Source organism: Pseudopipra pipra, chromosome 8 (genome assembly GCF_036250125.1).
Source record: "Pseudopipra pipra isolate bDixPip1 chromosome 8, bDixPip1.hap1, whole genome shotgun sequence".
Classification (NCBI taxonomy): Eukaryota; Metazoa; Chordata; class Aves; order Passeriformes; family Pipridae; genus Pseudopipra; species Pseudopipra pipra.
The window spans coordinates 668,893-688,346 of record NC_087556.1 but is presented as its reverse complement, the minus strand read 5'-3'; the positions used below and the strand labels follow the sequence as shown (position 1 = coordinate 688,346).

General features: G+C 57.5%; 2 protein-coding genes across 4 annotated transcripts; both read left to right on the top strand.

Moving 5' to 3' along the window:
* The first annotated feature begins 9,059 nt into the window (after positions 1–9,059).
* On the top strand, positions 9,060–16,440 carry LOC135417730 (lipase member M-like). 2 transcript variants are annotated; one of them, XM_064662141.1, is made up of 9 exons: positions 9,060–9,215; positions 10,115–10,232; positions 10,518–10,716; positions 11,575–11,684; positions 11,980–12,125; positions 12,549–12,695; positions 13,589–13,660; positions 14,574–14,639; positions 14,757–16,440. In XM_064662141.1, the coding sequence occupies exons 1-9, from the start codon at positions 9,111–9,113 to the stop codon at positions 14,988–14,990; spliced, it is 1,197 nt and encodes a 398-aa protein (XP_064518211.1). In that variant the 5' UTR covers positions 9,060–9,110; the 3' UTR covers positions 14,991–16,440. The 2 variants fall into 2 exon arrangements, with proteins under 2 accessions (XP_064518211.1, XP_064518212.1); XM_064662142.1 differs by having other exon boundaries at positions 11,980–12,160; positions 12,590–12,695.
* A 133-nt stretch (positions 16,441–16,573) lies between these two features.
* PAOX (polyamine oxidase) lies at positions 16,574–19,295 on the top strand. Of its 2 annotated transcripts, XM_064662140.1 has the most exons (7): positions 16,597–16,756; positions 17,102–17,594; positions 17,673–17,872; positions 18,128–18,383; positions 18,509–18,621; positions 18,698–18,855; positions 19,109–19,295. In XM_064662140.1, the coding sequence occupies exons 1-7, from the start codon at positions 16,612–16,614 to the stop codon at positions 19,250–19,252; spliced, it is 1,509 nt and encodes a 502-aa protein (XP_064518210.1). In that variant the 5' UTR covers positions 16,597–16,611; the 3' UTR covers positions 19,253–19,295. The 2 variants fall into 2 exon arrangements, with proteins under 2 accessions (XP_064518208.1, XP_064518210.1); XM_064662138.1 differs by having other exon boundaries at positions 16,574–17,594.
* The last annotated feature ends 159 nt before the right edge of the window (positions 19,296–19,454 follow it).

The window sequence follows — 19,454 nt, the reverse complement described above, 5'->3', positions numbered from 1 at the left end:
TTTTCAAGGAGATTATTAGAGATTATTCATTTAGAACAATGCCTTGGGCAGTTGGAAGGAGTAAACCACCCAATTTTAAGTCACAGGACCATGGAATTTTGTTTTGAAGTTGAAATCAAACAATGTGATTTTGTTGGGCTCTCCTTATGCCTGAATAGCCCCTGGGACACCCCTGACCTGTTTTTGCAAACCCGAGTGAAACACCATCTCAGGAGCCCCCTGTTCTTTCTGGGATGGGTTTGGAAGGATCTGATTTGTCATGTTCCTACCACAAAACACCTTACTATAATTTTATTTCATATAAACACAGAATGGTTTGGGTTGAAAGAGACCTTAAAGATCATCTCTTTCCACCCCACTGCCACAGGCAGACCCTGCATGGGTCAATTTGTTGGGAGGCAACAAATTGAGGGCAGAAATACTGCCTCAGCTCTTGTGTGACACGCTGAAATAGTTAAATTGTGTGGAGCAATGTCAAATTGCCACTGAATGCCCGTGCCTGTGCTGGGCTGCACGGGGAGCAGCGATCATGGCTGGACGCCAGTGCCACCTATTTTGCACCCACCCCACTGCTCCCCTGGAGAAAGGAAGGAGAGCTGGGAGCAGCTGAGAGCTTCTGTCCCTTCCCGGCTCTAACCCTCATCATTCCCTCTCTTCTGCAGGAGGAACCGGCTTCCCACGATGCAGGAGGAGGTTTTGCAGCCGGGGAGAAAGTCACCCGCTCCCTCTGCTGTCCCTGGCGCGGACGTGTGGAGGATGCCAACTGCACCACTGCCCTGCTGAAGGGCACCCCGGGACACCCCTTGCCCACCCTCCCGCTCACAGCACGAGGTCGGGGGGCTCTGACTTGGCTCGGCAGAGCTCTGACCCCCACTCTGGGGAAAGGAGGGTTCCCCACCACCCTCCTTCCCTGCACCCCCTGGGCCGCGATTTGGGGCCAAGACCCTTCACTGCCCCGCCTGTCCCTGCCGACATCCCTGGGCTGCAGCAGGACCCTCCTTCCCCGCATCCTTCCCGGGATGCTCCTGAGGAGAACACGGGTCTCTGGGACAGGCGGGCAGAGGTGGGGGCACGGCGGGGACGGCAGCCACGCACTCTCCCAGCCCAGCTCGGCCCCGGGGCTCTGCACTCAGGACTTTCAGACTGAGCCTTTAGAAGAAGCAAGGAGAGACAGAAAGCATTTTTGTGGCGTAACGTCAGGAGGAGAGAAGGCAAATTCCAGGGAAGAGCCTTGCCTGGGATGGCCCTTTCCTCCCAACAGCAAACCTGCAGAAATGCTCCCTGAGTGAAGCGTCGCTCAGCTCAGCAGGGCTGGAGAGCCCCCGGTGAGCTCCGAGAGGTGCAGCGCGGTGAAACCTCTGCCAGCACCTGCCCCCCGAGCGCTCCCACTGCCCCTCCCGCAGCACGAACCACATTCCCTTGCTAAAGGACTCTGGGGAAGCCCCGCTGTCCCACCCTACTGCCTACAGCTCCCTGCAGCTCTCTCCTGCCGTGCCCAGGGACAGCCCCTCGCTGGCAGCCCGTGCCAAGGCAGGGGCACCCGCCGAGGAGGGATTGATTGATTGATTGATTGATTGATTACCTGTGGCGGTGCAGGGGCTGCAGCAGGAGAGGTGTGGGTGTCTCTGCTCCCGATGTCCACCCCGCAGAAGGTCCCTGCTGCCCGTCACACTGCTCTCGCCCAGCACTCACCGGGCTGATATTCCCTCTGCTCCGCGGATTCGGGAGCGTCACAGGTCGCCACTCCCTCTAATCCTTCCTCCCACGAGGATGTAATTTACCTGAGGGCCGGAGTCTGCTCCGGCAGGAGACAGCCCGCCCACCTGGGCTTGCTTGGGAATATTTTCGTGGCGCTGCAGAAGAGTTGAGAGCTGGAACAAATTGGTTCTTTCCACTTGATGGAGTCATTTGGTGTCACCCATGACCTCTGTGAACTGCAGGACATGGAGCCTCTGGACTCTCCACCTGCACAGGGCTGGTGTTGGTGCCTGGGACTGGTGCTGGTGTTGGTGTATGGGGCTGATGGTGCACAGGGCTGGTGTTGGTGCACGGAGCTGTGGGGTGCTCAGGGTGCTCTGGGGTGCCTGGGACCAGCCTAGCTCATCCCAACAAGCTCCTGTGGGTAAGCCATCCAGCTCTTTTTGCCTCTTCTCACTGCCTCCTGGCTTGCAATGAGCCACTGCCTGAAAATGCAGAACTTCCCAGTGCCCACAGTGACTTCAGGGGGTGCTCTTTAAAAAATAAGAAATAAATCCATCCCCGGGGAGGGAAGAAGCTGGGGACGAAGCCTTCACCTCTTCCCAGACTTCACTGCTTCCCAGCACGCAGTGCCTTTGGCCAGGAGCTGCCTGATGCCCAGGAGGTCCCTGCAGGGTGGGTGAGGGGTGGCACGGGCTGTGGGTGTCATTTTTGGCAGCGCTGCCTTTGCGGCCACTTCTCCACTCCTTGCCAAGGTGCCCAGACTGCAGCACTCCGGGGCTGGCTGTGCCCCCCGTGGGCTCCTGCAGCCCTCCTGCTGTCATACCTGCCAGGTCTGGCCCAGCCACACTTGCTGAAATGCAAATAGTCATTTTTTGGGAAGCCTAAAGAATTCCACCTGTATTTGGAGCTCTACTGACTGGTCTTTACCAAAGACTAGCTGGAGGCAGTGTCAGAAGCCCTCCCAGTTGGCTCACTCTCAAATGAGAAGTGGCTCATTCTCAGAGCAGAGTGTGATTTTTTTCCCTGCAGGGAGAGGAGGGAAGGTGGAAAAACAGGACCAGGTATGCCCAGACAAGAACCACTCCCCCTTCCTCCCAGCATACAGCAACACCAACACAACTTGCCTTCCTTTTGGGGACAGGACATCGGAGAGGATCCTGGTGGAGCTGTGGCCACTCCTGGCCCTTGCATCAAGTTTGGACCCACACTGCTTCCCCTATTACTTGAAGCACCTTCCCTGTGCAGACAGGCTGGGAGAGCTGGGAATGTTCAGCCTGCAGAGGAGAAGGGTGTGTTGAGACCTCACAGCACCTTCCAGGGTCTGAAGGAGCTACAAGGAAGCCAGAGAGTGGCTGTTCATCAGGAACTGGTGTGACAGGACAAGGGGGAATGGCTTCCCCCTGCCAGAGGGCAGGGTTAGGTGGGATATTGGGAAGGAATTGTTCCCTGTGAGAGTGGGGAGGCCCTGGCACAGGTTGCCCAGAGAAGCTGTGGCTGCCCCTGGATCCCTGGAAGTGTCCAAGGCCAGGTTGGACGGGGCTTGGAGCAACCTGGGCTGGTGGGAGGTGTCCCTGCCCATGGCAGGGGTGGCACTGGATGGGATTTCTGGTTCCATCCAGCTGTCTGCAGATGGTGGGACGGGGCTGTTGGTGCCTTGTAGCACAACTGCAGTGGCTCTGCTTGAGTTGTCATCTCTGAAGGGGTTTTGCTTTCTAGAACAGACCACAGAGGAGAACAGGACAGGGTGAGGTAATCTCAGGGTGCCAGAAGGAGGCTGTGGGTGAGATAGGATCTCTCTGGATTGACAGTGATTACCTGCCTCACTTGGTAGGGTTGTAATGACATCTTTCTCTGGGGGATGAGTTGCTCCCAGCAGGCTGTGCCCTGGAGCAGCATTCTTCCAGCACTGCACTGGGCTCATGCCTTGGCTATCAGGGCAAAGGCAACAAGACCTTGCTGTCCTTGCAAATAAACACCCAAATCTTTTCCCCAACAGGCTTCTGAGAAGGCTGCAAGAAACTGGAGTCCTAGAATTGTTGAAGTTGGAAGAGATCTCCAAGATCATCAGCTCCAACCCTTATTGTGGCACCCCTGTGTTTGTCACTAAGCCACGTCCCCACCTGCCATTATTGAAATGTAGTTGAAAAATACTTTTAACTTCTGAAAATTCCTAAGAAGTTCAGGCTTTAGTCTCTTCCTGTTCCTGTTAGAAGTTTCTGCCACTTCTGCAATTGTCTGGTGCAGTATTTGCATTCTCTTCCTTCCTTGTCAGTCTCCCATCAAAGCACTTGGGTGAAGTTCTGGAAGTTCTAAAGCAGGTTCTGGAAGCACCCTGCTCCCCATGGCACTGGTACTTGCTTCCCATCTGCTGTTAAAGGCTAACCAAGGGATGAAGAGGTGTCTTTGGGAAGGAAACAGGGCAGTAAATTGATTTGTGCTTGTGGAATCATCTGGGGTTGCCTTGATCAATAAATGGATGGAGTTGCAGGGCAGGATGTGTTGATCAGGACAGGGCTGGAGTCCTTGCATGTCTCAGGTGTGTCAGAAAGTCAAACATCATCAAACAGGAACACGATCACTGCACAGGTCCAAGGTCAGGCTGGGATATCAGAGTCATAGAATCACAGAAGTTTAGGTTGGAAAGGACCTTAAAGCTCATCCAGTCCCACCCCTGCCATGGGCAGGGACACCAACCAGAGGAGGGCTGCTTCCCTCAGCAGGTTCTTTAACCTGAGCCATGTCCTCCAAGGTCACTGCAAGAATCTGGCAGGAATCAGACAAGAGCTGACCTTCTCTTATTGCTAAAATCAGGCTGATACTCTCTTTCCCAGTCCAGGACACCAAGAGCAGATGACAGAGGGTTAAGGATTGCCCTGCTTGTGCCCAGGTTCCCCTTGTGCTTGGCAGGAGATACCAAGAAGGTCTCAAGCAGCCTGGGCACACGGTCTGGTGGTTTGTACGTGTGTGAAAGCAGCAGCAGCAGAGCAGGAGTTGGAGCAAAGGTGTGTATTGATTGGCAAAGCCATGATTAACACCCATCACCCTGGTGAGCACAGAGGAAGGCACTGCTGGCACCAGGAGGTGCCACAGCGGACGTGACTCACCAGCAGCAGACCTGCTCCTGCTCACAGAGGGACAGCAGTGGGGACACAGCTGACTTCAGGGGCTCCTTCTCTTCCTGTTGTCCCAGCAGCACGAGGGGTTGCAGCCCTGTGATGCTCAAACAAGACCATGAGAGACATCCAGCAGCAATGTGGCCTGATGTCTTTGAATCACAAAGTCAGCAAGATGCAGGAGTGACACCTCACACCAGAGGATGTAACTGTTGGCTCTTAAAGCACCTGAGAGGCCAAGAAACAGTTGGGGTTTGGGCCTCAAGCAGAGCCCAGGAGCATATGGGGGACTCAGTAGCTGGTAACCCTCACTCTCCTGGCAACACTCAGGGGATCTTGGCCAGCCCAGCTGGACACCCCTCTGAGAATCATGGAATCCTAGAATGGCTTGGGATGGAAGGGACCTTCGAGATCAGCTCATTCCAGCCCCTGCCATGGGCAGGGACACCTTCCACCAGCCCAGGTTGCTCCAAGCCCCGTCCAACCTGGCCTTGGACACTTCCAGGGATCCAGGGGCAGCCACAGCTTCTCTGGGCAACCTGTGCCAGGGCCTCCCCACCCTCACAGGGAACAAATTCTTCCTAATATCTCATTTAAACCTGCCCTCTGGCAGGGCCAATGGCCTCCTTCAAAGACATTTCCCATTGTACTATCAGTACATGCCCTCTGCTGTATGAGGTTGTGATGAGATTGTGTGTATGAGACTGTGTATGAGAGTGCTCACAGGTGCCTGGTTAGAAAGATAAAAAAAATACCTCCCTGTTTCTTGAGTTTTCTTACATTGGTTCCTACAACAATGCTGTGAAAACATCCCCTGGGTGTGGTTGTAGAGCTCCATTTGAAGATGCCTGTGATAGTCTCTCTAACATTTGGCTGTGCACCCTGTCTTGTGTTACAGGGTTCTGGCACTGCAGAAGAGCACAGGTGTCCATTTACAATTCTGGTAAGTGCACAACCACAGCAGCACTGTGGTGGCACTGCTCTTTCACACACCTTTGTGTCAAAACCCCCATCTCTGGTCTCCCAACTCCAAACATCTCAAAAGTCTTCATTCCTCCCTTTGGCTAAACTACACAAGAGATTCTCTGTACAAATCCAGCTGGTTTTGGCTGGCACCTTCTCTCCTTCCCAGCACAGGTGCTGAATTACACAACAGCCTCAGAGCTGACACACTGCTCCCATAGCCTCATTCCACAGCCTGAGGATGCCAGGGAAGCCTCTTCTGCCTCTCCAACCTCTATTAGTACCTAGCACTTAATACCTCCCCTAGATAACTAGCACTCAGTGGAGTCAGGAGGCAGAAGACTCAACAGTAGATGAAGTAGCCAACTATGCAAGTAAAAGGTGAGGTCTGTCTTGGTGCTGCTGAAGGAAACCTAATGGGAGAGTTGGAAGAAGACAGGCTGGTTTGGGGTTTCTCCACCCACAGGCTGCTTTTAACTCCTCTTGGGATGCACACTGGAATTGCTCTCTACACAGCCTGTAAAGTCCATCTTCTGCAAACCTCGTGAGGTTCAACAAAGTGAAGTGCAAGGTCCTACACCTGGGTGGGGGACTGATGGAAGCAGCCCTGAGGAGAAGGGCTTGGGAGTGATGGTTGATGCCCTGGCCATGTGTGCTGACACCCAGACACCAGCCATGTGCTGGGCTGATCCCACAGTGTGGGCAGCAGGGGAGGGGGATTCTCCTGCTCTATTCTGCTCTCATGAGACCCCATCTGCAGACCTGCCTCCAGCTCTGGGGGCCCCAGCACAAGAAGAACATGGAGCTGTTGGAAAGAGTCCAGAGAAGGCCACCAAGTTGCTGAGGGGACTGGAGCACCTCCCCTATGGAGACAGGCTGGGAGAGCTGGGAATGTTCAGCCTGCAGAGGAGAAGGGTGTGTGGAGACCTCGCAGCACCTTCCAGGGTCTGAAGGAGCTACAAGGAAGCCAGAGAGGGGCTGCTCATCAGGAACTGGTGTGACAGGACAAGGGGGAATGGCTTCCCCCTGCCAGAGGGCAGGCATAGATGGGATATTGGGAAGGAATTGTTCCCCGTGAGGGTGGGGAGGCCCTGGCACAGGTTGCCCAGAGAAGCCGTGGCTGCCCCTGGATCCCTGGAAGTGTCCAAGGCCAGGTTGGACGGAGCTTGGAGCAACCTGGGACAGTGGAAGGTGTCCCTGCCCATGGCAGGGGGTGGAATGAGATGAGCATTAAGGTCCCTTCCATCCCAAACCATTCCATGATTCTGTGTTTCTGTGTGGTGGGATTTTTACACTCACAGGAGTGGGAAGACATTTTCAGAGGAAGCTCGAAGCAGACAAAGGTGCAGCACTGAGGTAATGAAAGACTGCAGGCCCTGGCCACACCTGCCATCAGGAGGACAGCGCCCACACAGCGCTTGGGGCACTGGCAGAAAATTACAGTCTGGAGGATGGAGCAACACGTGCGAGTTCTGGGCTGATTTCACAACCCACACAGCACTCATAGACCACGGCTGCTGTGGACATTGGAAGGCAACCATTAATCCGTGACCAGGAAAGCCATCCTCGAGCAGAGCAGCCAAAGGCTGGGGCTCTTAGGTGGCCACCAAGCTATGGAGAGGTGCAGGTTGGACAGGCAGGGGCTGCAGGTGGAGAACAAACACCTTTGCTCTGTGCAGTACCCGTCCCTTCAGCCAAGCAGCAGCGTTGCACGAGCTCTCCTGGCGCTGCCGTCCCTCGGGGAGGTGAGCTGGGTGCTCCTCCAGGAAAGTCTTGCAGAGCTCCTGCAAACTGCCCATTGCAAATACGACACCCCGTGGCTGTTGGGGCTGTGTGGAGCCTGGGCCTGGGCCATGGAGTGACCACGTGCCTCCTGCTGAAGCCTGGCCTGTCCACGGTGTGTCCATGGGGAGGTCGGCACGCTCCGGAGGCCTCGTAGAGCTGGTGGAGCCCGAGTTCTCCTGTTGCACCAGGAACTCTTCTGAATGACCCCGGGAGTTAGGAAATGGCCCTTTACAAAGAAAAGCTTTTGGCATCTTTTTAACTGTGGCTATCAAGAGCTTAAGGTGCAACTCCATAGCCGGAATTCCTCCCCCCACCACTCTGGGCTGCTTTGGGAAACATAATCCTTTGCAAGCATGAAAGCCACGACCACGTGGGCGAGGGGAGGGAGGTACCACAGGTGTGATCAGCACACAGCTGGTAATTTGGAGGTGGCACAGCAGGGTGGCAGCCTGGCAGGGCTCTGACACAGCGTGGTCCTTATAACACCAGGGATGACAGAGGCACCTCCATCCCCCCCACGGCCTGCTCAGACACCACAGTGGGCTCAGCCTGGTAACGTACTGGAACTCTGCCTGGGTCAGACCTGTGCTGGAGCTCTCCCGAGGCTGAAAAGGCACTGATTGCTTTTTTTTCTTGGTAATACCGTAGAGAGGCTTGCTGGGAATATTTCAGAGGGCAGATATGTCTCAGGGTGTGGGAGAGCCACCGGGAGGAGAAGAAGGAGGCAGAGAGTACCCTGCAATTCATGCTGCTGGGCTGGAGTTAAGCTCTGCCTTTTAAGAGCCCAGCAAAACATTAGAAATCATATATAGTATTAACTGTGTATATTAAAAATAGATCTCTGCTCAGGTCAGGAGTCTCTAAGGTGATAAAAGGGGTTTCTGGTTTTTTTCAGGCTATGCTTAATTAATAAATTGTCTTCCTATGAGGCTTTACCAGTTTCAGTTCATAGAATCCTTCAGTTCATAGTGGGGTTTGGGTACAAAAGCTAAGCAATAGAGAAACAGAAAAAGTATAGATATAGGTATAGTCACAGCCCAGCCAACCTAAATATGCTCTTTCTGTAGCATAAACTCCTCCTTTGGATTAATTCCCTCTGCATCACAACTGGCCCAGTGGTATTTTCTAGCACTTTATTTCTTGTATTATAGAGCTGGTTCTCTTCTTTTTACCACTAAAAATATAAGAAAGGCTCTTGCCTAGTAGCAATTCTGTCTGCACAGAGGAGTTCAAAAAGCCCTGTGTAGAATGTAATGGAAGCTGAAATTGGGAATCCCCTCCCCTTCCCCAGCCCAGGCCTTGATATGGTCTTCAAATATATGAGAAACTTAACACATCACAACCAAGTGGAAACAGACATTTATAGCAGTGTTTAATAATAAGAGTAATCAGCAACACTGGAAACAGACATTTATATCAATGTTCACTAATAATAATAACAATCGACAACAATAATAACAACATTCGTGTTATTGTTTTTATTGTTGTTGTTATTGCTCTTATTCTTCCTGTTATTATTACCATTATTATTATTTACACAGGCACAAGATGTGGCTGTTCATTGCAGTCCTGTTTCTCGTACAAGCACCCACGAACTCCGAAGACGTCTGCGAGCAGAAAAAGGCTCTGAATCCCGAGGCTTCCATGAACGTTGTGAGTCGGGAGAGCTTTGGATTCCCACTCGGGAAGCCTGGGGACGCTCGGCTGGGGGAGGGAGGGCTGGGGGTACACACGTGGAGAGGGCAGCACGGCAGCACTGAGTGCGATTGTCGGCAGGGCAGTCAGGGAAGGGGATAATCCTGGCCTGGATTTGGCCAGATGTCTTCCCAGAGGGTAGAGAGTTGTGCGTGGCTCCTGTCCTGCAGCTGCAGCAAGTTGCTCAGGGCCACGTCCAGGTGAGTCCTGGAAGTCTCTGAAGGTGGGTTTAGGTCGACCCAAGATGTGGGGGATAAATTGGCTGCCATTAACCCCTCCTGCCAACCTCGGGACACAGCGAAGTGTAGGCAGGACCTCAGCTGGATTTCACCAGATGGAAACTTCCTGAGCTGGGGAGTTCTCAGCATAAATAAAGCCCAGGCAGAGCCTCAGGAGCCGTGCAACAAACCCTGTGGGGTTTATCCTATTGCCCTTCCAGTCAGCCCAGCTGGGCAGGTTCGATGCACCACCTTATCTGCCCCTCATATCAGCTCAGGGCGCGGCGTGACACCTCCTGCCCCCGCTGGCAGCCGCCTGTAAGTCCTTTAGGCTTCAGTCTCCGGGTTTGGAGCCGTTTCAAACCCCGCAGCAGCCCTCCCGCTCACAGGCACGACGGGACTGAGCATCTCCTCTTCCCTTGGGCATCGCAGCGGGGCGGGATTGGGGTCGGGACAGAGCCTCCTCTCTCACAAAAAGCCCTCGGCTGACCCAGAGACAGCCCGGGCAAAGCAATGTCCCGGCTGCCACACCCCACCTGGGTTTTCCAAAGGCATCCCAGTGGATGAGGGGTGTGCTCTTCGAGTCAGATGAACACCTGGGCTATGGATATTTTTGCACCTGGGTTTTTCTTTCCCCAGAGCCAAATCATCTGCCACAGAGGGTACCCCAGTGAGGAGTATGAAGTCCTGACTCGAGACGGCTACTACATCCGCCTGAACAGAATTCCTCATGGAAGAGAAAAGCCAAGGAACAGAGGTACGGCTCTGTTTCCCTCAAAACCTGCAAAACATAACCCTGAACGTGAGCAGGTGAAGGGATGAACCTTACCAGGCCAGGAGAGTATTTGTTGGTAAAGCAAAAATACCAAATCCACCAGATTTCTCCTATTCGCAGTCAAAGCTGTAGCACCAGGAGACATCACCAAAATGCACATTGTATGTCCTCTGGCAGTGCAAGGGAGAGGCTTTATTGGCCTTAAATTGGGGTGAGTAAATAGAAAAACTCTGGGTCAGGGAAATGTGCTCTTTCTTTTGCACCCAGGGGCCAAGCCAGTGGTGTTTCTCCAGCACGGGATATTCGGAGAAGGCAGCCACTGGGTGGAAAATCTGGCTAACAACAGCCTTGGCTTCATCCTGGCAGACTCTGGCTATGACGTCTGGCTGGCAAACAGCCGGGGAACGAGCTGGTCCCGCAGACACGAGCACCTTTCAGCTGACCAGGCTGAATTCTGGGATTTCAGGTGGGCTGGAGTGTGTTACAAAAGCCTGGCAAACATCCCTGCCTGTCACTAACCTCAAGGCAGAGGTGGGTGCCTCCAAGTAGGCAAGTCAGAGCACCTAATCCCTGGGCACAGCCTCTCCCAGAGCTCCTGGTGGTGTATCCAGGGAGGATGGAGGTATCTGTGCAGACCTGCTGCTGACACAGTGCCAGCATCTCCCTGCAGCTGCCGAGAGCACAGGGCTCTGCTGCCTGCTGGGGACACCCGTCCTGCAGGGACATCAGCCTTGTGCCAGGGCATCCACAGGGACGCCACTGAGCTGCCCACAGGCATCACTGCCACCTCCCCTCCTCCTAGGCATTGTCCACAGAAACCTTGTCCCCACGAATGGCCTTTTTAAACTGGTAGTGCCTCTCCAGAGCCAATCTTCAGAGCAGTGCTGGATTTTCCAGGCTCACAGACATGCTTGCAGAAAAACCTGATAGAGCAGGTCTGTGTTTCACCACATCTCACCAACAGGCACACGGGCAGGAGCTGGTGCTCCACTCCCATCTGGGAAAGAGCATCCCTAGGAGTTGTTATCCTGGTGGGATCCAGCTCTGGATCTGCGGGGTGGCTGTGTGTGGCCCTGGAATGCACAGCTGGGCAGGCTCTGCACAGTTTATTTACTGCTCACAGAGGACTAAGCCCTTTCAGGGCAGGATGATGCCACGGCTGGAGGGAGGCCTTCAGGTCCTTGCAGTTTCAGCCAGCTCATAGGAATTTTCTCCTGGAAAATCAGCCCCTGATGTTAAGCCAGGCAATGCAAGGCAGCCAAAGCTCACAGGGGAGCTTGTTCTGGTGCTGCTCCAGAGCCAGCACACCCTTCCTGTGTTACAGCTTTCACGAGATGGCCATGTACGACCTCCCGGCCATGGTGGACTTTGTGCTGCAGAGGACTGGGCAGAAGCAGCTCTACTACGTTGGCTACTCCCAGGGCTGCACCATCGGTGAGTTCCTGGGGGTTCCACACCACGCTGCCTTGAAAAAGTTCGTTTTGGTGTCTGTCAGAAGAAAGCAGAGAGGTCCATCTTTGCAGGTTTAACATCCCTTGAAGTGCTTCATCAGCCACTTCCAACCACAGGGGTGAAGGTGTTGTCTCCTCTCTTGCACTAATGATAAGCGGGAAGGTGGCAAGAGATGTCAGAATTCCAGCTGGAGATAATGCCAGCTAAACAGATCTGGGTCTGAGCAAACCCAGGAGAAAGATGGACCAAGTCTGAGGTTGTTTTTCTCTTTTCTCAGCGTTCATTGCGTTCTCAGCCATGCCCGAACTGGCTGAAAAAATCAAAATGTTCTTTGCCCTGGCTCCTGTGGTGACAGCCAAGCACAGCAGAAGTCCCTTCATGAAAATATCCTTCCTTCTGGACAAGAATCTCAAGATGATTTCGGTAAGGGATTTCTCCATGCCCTCCTGCCCTCACCTGTTCTAGGAAAGGGCTCATGCCCAGACACAACATCTGATGTGGCAGAAAACAGCTAATTCCTGCTGATTCATTGGCACAGACACGATCAGGTGCAGATGCAGTCCTGGATGGTCACTTAGCTGAGTTCATGTCTTCCATCTGTAGGATGAAATTTCTTGAATTCCTGGACAAAACACCTGGAAAAGAGCAGCTGTGCCATGTTGATTTTAATGGCAGTGGAAAATGGATCCAGTGCTTGGGGAAGGTGGGGGGAGAGAGGGGAGTCCTCAATCTTAATTCCTCTGGTGTGTGTTCAATCAGCTCCTGCAGTGAGCTGTACACATCTCTGCACAGCGGGAGGGCAGGAAGGGGAATGCAGGAAATCCACCTTGCCCTCTGCTCCCGCAGCTGCTGCTCGGCAGGACGGAAGCGACCCTGCACGTGAGGAGGGTGTGGAGGTTCCTCCCCCAGCTGTGCATGCACAGGCTGCTGCACAAACCCTGCGCCAGCCTACTCTTCCTGCTGGGGGGCTTCAACGAGAAGAACCTCAACATGGTGGGTGTGTCAGGCAAGGAGGGGATGGGGGAGCCAGATCCCTCTCACACTTCTTCTCCCAGGGCAGGAAAAGTCCCCAGGCTCTGCTGGGTGAATGTCAGTGGCCAGGTGGCACTTGATAACACCTCTGAGTTAGGGCTGCCTGTCCCTGTGGCCACCCCTGTACCCCTGGGGTGCAGCCCCTGCTCCTCCTCACCCACACCAAGGGTGCTGAAGCAGCATCTGGGTGACCACAGGTAGTTCCTCAGGTCTTGAGCACAGTCCTATGAGGAGCAGCTGAGGGAGCTGGGGGGGCTCAGCCTGGAGAAAAGGAGGCTCAGGGGGGACCTTCTGGCTCTGCAAGTCCCTGACAGGAGGGGGGAGCCGGGGGGGGTCGGGCTCTGCTCCCAGGGAACAAGGGACAGGACAAGAGGACATAGTCCTTAGCTGCACCAGGAGAGGGTTAGGTTGAACATTAGGAAGAATTTTTTCACAGAGAGGGTGATTAGATGTTGGCAGGGGCTGCCCAGGGAGGTGGTGGAGTCACTGTCCCTGCAGGTGTTTAAGGACTGACTGGACATGGCACTCAGTGCTCTGGGCTGGGGGACAAGGCGGTGTTGGGTCACAGGTGTGACACTGATGATCTCAGTGGTCTTTTCCAACCTAACTGATCCTGTGATCCTGTGATTCTGTCCCTGAGCTCAGACAAGGTACCTCATGGAGCTAGGGATCCTCCATCCTTCATCCCCATCCTGACCCGTCTTTTTTAATGAAAATCATGTTCCTAAGCCTGACCCAGCTCTCTAGGCAGCACGACTCAGCAGTGGCTGCTTTGGGAAACACATCACCTGGCAGTGCCACCCTCGCTCCCCTCCATTGGAAAGCAATGATAGCTTGGATATTTCTCCTTGCAGACACGGCTGGATGTGTACACATCCCACTATCCGGATGGGACCTCTGTCAAAAACATAGTTCACTGGGCCCAGGTAGGTTCCCTGAAACACAGATGCTTCATCCCTGGGATGGGCCCTTCATAGGGAGTCTGGTGTGTCCAGGGCAGATGTGAGAGTTCAGGGATCTTGGATATTGGCAGATCCTGAGAAAGTAAAGGCAAGAAATCAGGTGCTGAATGCAGGATGAGCTGCCCTGTGGGGACACCAGGCTGTACTCCCTGGACTGTGGCAGGCAGGACAAGAGGAGGGATGGGCAGAGCGAGCTTGGGGGCACCCTGGTGTTGGTGGGTGAAACCAGGCTTTACAAGGAGAGCCTGGGAGACCTGGAAAAGGAGGTAAAGCGGGACCCAAGAGCATCTCCTCCTGCCCAAAGGGGTCCTGGACACCCCAAGCCTGGGCTCTGCCAGTCCTGCTGCAGCTGCAGCGTTGGCCCTGCTGGAAACCGGACCAGGCTGGAGACTCCCACCCTTGTGCCTCCTTGCAGAGCCAAATTATAGGCAACAGGGGAGGCATAAAAGGTTGTTAAAGGAGATCCAGCAGCATCCTGCACACCCAGCTGGTGATGAGCAGGTTTTCAGAGGGAAGAGTGTGGCACCAGGGCAGCCAAGGAGTCACGTGCAACACCTCAGTTTGCCAACCCAGAGCTAGGGACAGACATGGAGCAGGAGGCAAAAACATCACCATTAAAAAGGGTGGAAAGTCTGGCTTTGCAGGGGTGCCACCTCCTCCTGCAACATCCCATGGGTGAGGACACTGACACCTTTCCTTGTCCTGTCTGTCCCCAACCAGCTGGCGTGGTTGGCGATGGGCAAGTGGAGGGCAGGGACTTGCCCAAACCCCTTCCAAGCACCTTCTCATGATGTGGGCCTTCAAGGGGGCTGGGAGGTGCTGGACCCACACAGTGGCACTTGCTGGCCTCCCACACAGATCTACCCTCTCCTCCCAGGTGGTGAAATCAGGACAATTCAGAGCCTTTGACTATGGCAGCAAAAACACCGCCGTGTACCACCAGGTAGGAGGCTGCAGGGGCAGCGCTGGCAGCTGGAGATGCCAGGGTGGTGCAGGGGTGGGTTGCCTTGCAGGGGTTGACCACGACAGCCATTCCTCAGAGCTCCCTGTGTCCCTCCAGGATACACCACCCTTCTACCAGGTGGAGAAGATGCTGGTGCCCACGGCGGTGTGGTCGGGAGGGGAGGACTGGGCAGCTGACTGGAGGGATGTCCGCCTGCTGCTGCCCCGCATTGCCCACCTCATCTCCTACACCAACATCCCCGACTGGTGCCACTGGGACTTTGTCTGGGGCCTGGATGCCCCCGGGCGCCTCTACAGCAGCATCCTGGAGCTGATGGAGGGCTCCCGGTAGAGTGGTGGCTCCCAGGGAGGTGCTGGTGGCCTGGCCCCTCTCCCTCAGCTGGGACAGCCCAAGGACATGATGGGACAGTCCCTGCTGGGACAGTCCCTACTGTCCCCTCCTTCCTGCTGGTCTGCCATGCTTGTGGTGATGGTGCTTCCCACACATCCCTTGGTCATTGGGGTTTGTCCTGCTTGCTTGAGACCTCCTCAAAGACCAGTGGCACCGTGCAGACAGGGCACCACAGGGGTCAGCCGAGGTGTCAGGGTGGGCAGGATCCACCAAGCCTGCTGGAAGGGCCCCAAGGTGATGGTGGTGATCCTGGGACCCTAGCACGACCCCACTGTGGCTGCCCAGGCTGCAGATTAGAGCACCCAGCCCATGAGGAGATGGGAGGGAGCTGGGCCTGCAGAGTCTGGCTGTGAGAGCAGCTCCCAACCATGGCACAGAAAGGGAGGGAGGGGATGGATAAGACCAAACCTTTCTCGACAGCAGTGAGGGGGCCTGGTGCCAGGTCACAGCCCAGGGGGATTCACGCTGGACCTAGACAGGTCCCCAGGGAATTGGAAAGTCTCCATCTGGAGGGGTTTCAGGACTCTGCTGAGACAAGTCAGACATTTACCTGCACTGTTTGGTGACCAGAGGTCCCCAGGGATGGCTGTCTGGCTGTCCCTGTGTCATCAGCACTAACACTCTGGGAATGCCTGCCCTCCCCTCCCATCCCTAGGAGCTGATGACCCCAAATGCCCTGGGCTGGGGCTGGGTTGCAGGGCCACTGTTCCCCCCAGGAAGCTGCCGCCAGGCTGATGTTCCAAGGCAGTGCATGGCCCCAGCCGCACATTCCTATCCTGCTGCTTGCTGCAAAACCGGGGCTGGCGAAAATCCCTCCAAAATAAATGCTCGAAGGGGATTTCAGGAGCCTGCACCACAGCTCTGACACCCCTGGCTCTTCCTTGCATGTGAACATTTTCCAGGGGGCTGCCAGGCCAGCAGGAGTGTAGTGGGGTGACCCAGCTGGCAGTGGCACAGTGGGTGCTCTGGGGGTCCCAGCTGGGACCATTCCGGTACCTCACCACTGCCAGGGGGGCAGGCACCAGGAATGCTCACTGACAAAAACAACACCAGCCAGCCTTGGGGATAGAGAGCTTTATTGTGTCCATGAGGGTTTGGAAATCCCAGGTGAGGGGGACCACTGGGGGCAGCTCTGCCCGGAGCTGCTGAGATGTGTAGGGCCAGGACAGCGGGACGAGCGGCATAAGGTGGCTACAGGAGCGGGATGGGGAGAGGAGGAGGGTGGGGAGGTGGTCTCAGGGCTGCCCCCACCGCAGGAAGGGTCCCTTTTCCCACCGCAGCCTTCTCCCACCCTCCATGGGCACAGGCAGCTGGTTCATTGCTGCACCGGGACCCACGGGTATCCATCCATCAATCCCTCCATCCATCCCTCCATCGATCCATCAGTCCCTCCATCGATCCATCCATGCCTCCATCCCGCCCTCCATCCCTCCCTCCCTCCATGCCTGCCTCCCTCAGTACACCTCTCCCTCCCTCCCTCCCTCCCCGCCGCTCCCGGGGGCGGTGCGCTGTGGTGCGGGCGGTGCCGGCGGCGGGGGCGGGCCCGGCGGGTCGGGCGGCCATGGAGGGCGGCGGGCGGCGGGTGGTGGCGGTGGGCGCGGGGCTGGCGGGGCTGGGGGCGGCGGGGCGGCTCCGCGGGCACGGCTCCCTGCGGCTGCTGGAGGCGGCGGCCCGGCCCGGGGGCCGCGTCTGCACCCGCCCCTTCGGTACGGCCGGGGGGGCCCGGGGAGGCACCGGGAACGCGGGATGGGCGGCACCGGGAACGCGGGATGGGCGGCACCGGGAACGCGGGATGGGCGGCACCGGGGGCGGGCCCGGGCTGGGGCGGGGCGGGGGCACCGGGCTGGGGCGGCTGTACCGGGATGGGGAAGCTGCACCTGACCCCCGACCCCGCGGGGCCCCTCCCGAGTGGGATCAAACGGGAGCCCGTCACGGGTGGCACAGCGCAGGCTGGGGCAGGGGCGGGTCCGCTGTTTTAGGGGGGCACGTGGGGTTGGGGGTCCTGCCACACGCATGGCTCGGGGTGACCGCCTGTCCCTCCCTCCCGGCAGCGTCGGGGCTGGCGGAGATGGGGGCACACTGGATCCACGGCCCCTCGCCGGGGAACCCCGTGTTCTGCCTGGCCTCCCAGTACGGCCTGCTGGCTCCGGAGGCTGCCCTGGAGGAGAACCAGCAGGCAGAGGCGGGGGGACACCCCGCGCTGCCCTCCGTCACCTACAGCAGCTCGGGGAGGGTGCTGAGCCCTAAGGCGGTGAGCGAAGCCCGCGACCTCTTCTACGCCCTCCTGGCCTCCACCCGCGCCTTCCAGGGGTCCAAGGAGCCGCCGGCGCCCAGCGTGGGCCAGTACCTGCGGGCAGAGATCGCCCGGAGGGTGCCCACGATGGCGGGGGGCGTGGAGGAGGCCCGGCGGCTCCAGCTGGCCGTGCTCGCCGCCTGCCTCAAGCTGGAGTGCTGCATCAGCGGGACCCACAGCATGGACCTGGTGGCTCTGGAGCCCTTCGGGGAGTACGTGTCGCTGCCCGGCCTGGACTGCACCTTCCCAGGGTAAGCGCGGGGCTCCGCAGGGGACGCGGAGCAGCCTTTCGGGGGCCACCCCGTCCCCAGCAGCGCCTCCTCCCGCAGCGGCTACAGCAGCTTGTCCGAGCGCCTCCTCTCGGCTCTGCCCGAGGGCACCGTCCTGCTCAACAAGCCAGTGAGGACCATCCGGTGGCGAGGGTCCTTCCGCGAGGAAGGGGACGATTCCAGGGATTTCCCTGTCCGGGTGGAATGTGAAGACGGGGACGCCTTTCTCGCCGACCACGTCATCATCACTGTCCCGCTGGGTGAGGAAATGAGGGCACCCACCCTTCTCCTTGCTCTGCCTGTCCCCTCCGACCAGCCGGCAGGGTTGGAGATGGGCAGGTGGAGGGGAGGGATTGCCCAAACCCCTTCCCAGCCTCTCAGACGGGAATTCTAGTGGGAGAGGGGAGGCTGGGAAGGGACTTGGGGAGGGCAGAGTATCTCAGATTCCATTTAGGAACCTGGCTCAGAGCTGCCTGATCTCCTGCTCAATCTCCTGCCCGATCTTGTGCCTGCAGGTTTCCTCAAGGAATGCCACCAGGAATTCTTCCAGCCTCCCCTTCCCGAGTGGAAAGTGGAGGCCATTCGCCGCCTGGGCTTTGGCACCAACAACAAGATTTTCCTGGAGTTCGAGCAGCCTTTCTGGGAACCTGAGCAGCAGCTCCTGGAAGTGGTGTGGGAGGACGAGTCGCCCCTGGAGGAGCCCAGCGCCGACCTGGAGGCCAACTGGTTCAAGAAGCTCATCGGATTCGTGGTCCTCCAGCCCCCGGAGCAGTACGTGAGGGGGATGTGGGGCGTCTCCCAGGCCTGCTCTGGGTGGCTGGTGGCCCATGAGGTGGGGCAGGGGGGGCACCACAGCCCCAGCGAGCAGCAGCTCTGAGCTCTGTGTCCCTGCCCAGGCACGGGCACGTCCTCTGCGGCTTCATCGCGGGGAAGGAGTCGGAGTACATGGAGACGCTGAGCGACGCCGAGGTGCTCAGCGCCATGACCCGCCTCCTCCGCAGGCTCACAGGTGCCGCCCCCGCCCTCCCTGCCCGCCCCAACCCCCGGGGGATTCCAGGATCCCACCCCCAATGCCCTCCCCGCAGGGAACCCCAGCCTGCCGGCCCCCAGGAGCGTGCTCCGGTCCCGCTGGCACAGCGCTCCCTACACCCGCGGCTCCTACAGCTACGTGGCCGTCGGCAGCTCCGGGGACGACATCGACGTGCTGGCACAGCCCCTGCCCGAGGACCCCCAGGACCCCCGGGTGAGGATGCAGGGGGTGCAGCGGGGCGGGGGGACAGGGCACCTCCAGCAGCGCAGGGAGGCAGCACTGCTCCCACCCTTTGGGGGGGTGTTCACCTGCCGAGCTCCACGGCGGTGGGGGCAACCCCCCTTCCCTAAAGTTTGGGGAAGGGAGGGCGCCCGCTCGCCGGTGTCTCCGCGGCGATGCCCCCCAGGGGCTCGGGGGGGCGAGGCCGGGTTGTCACGGCTCGGCTCACCGTCCGCCCCGCCCGCAGCCCCTGCAGCTCCTCTTCGCCGGCGAGGCCACGCACCGCACCTTCTACTCCACCACCCACGGCGCGCTGCTCTCGGGCTGGCGGGAGGCCGAGCGGCTCAACCACCTCCTCCAGCCTCCCATCCCTCCTCCTCCTCAGCCCTGAGGGGGGGCGGCCAAATAAACGCGCCCGCTGCTTCGCTGCTGCCTTTTTGTGCCGCTCGGTCTCCTTTTTTTTATTAAGAAGCCGCCAGCGCCCGCGGAGGCTTTTCTTCCAATCCTAATCCTCCTCCTGGCGAAGGGGCTGCGGTGTTGGTTTTTAATACCAGTTGGTGCTGGAGATGGTGTAGCGCGGGTCGTCCAGCGGG

Coding starts and splice junctions, on each gene's coding strand:
- LOC135417730 (XM_064662141.1), top strand. CDS start 9,111: ATGTGGCTGTTCATTGCAGTCCTGTTTCTCGTACAAGCACCCACGAAC. Junction 10,233..10,517: donor AGAAAAGCCAAGGAACAGAG/GTACGGCTCTGT, acceptor TTTTGCACCCAG/GGGCCAAGCCAGTGGTGTTT. Junction 11,685..11,979: donor CTCCCAGGGCTGCACCATCG/GTGAGTTCCTGG, acceptor CTCTTTTCTCAG/CGTTCATTGCGTTCTCAGCC.
- PAOX (XM_064662138.1), top strand. CDS start 16,612: ATGGAGGGCGGCGGGCGGCGGGTGGTGGCGGTGGGCGCGGGGCTGGCG. Junction 17,595..17,672: donor CTGGACTGCACCTTCCCAGG/GTAAGCGCGGGG, acceptor CTCCTCCCGCAG/CGGCTACAGCAGCTTGTCCG. Junction 17,873..18,127: donor CATCATCACTGTCCCGCTGG/GTGAGGAAATGA, acceptor TTGTGCCTGCAG/GTTTCCTCAAGGAATGCCAC.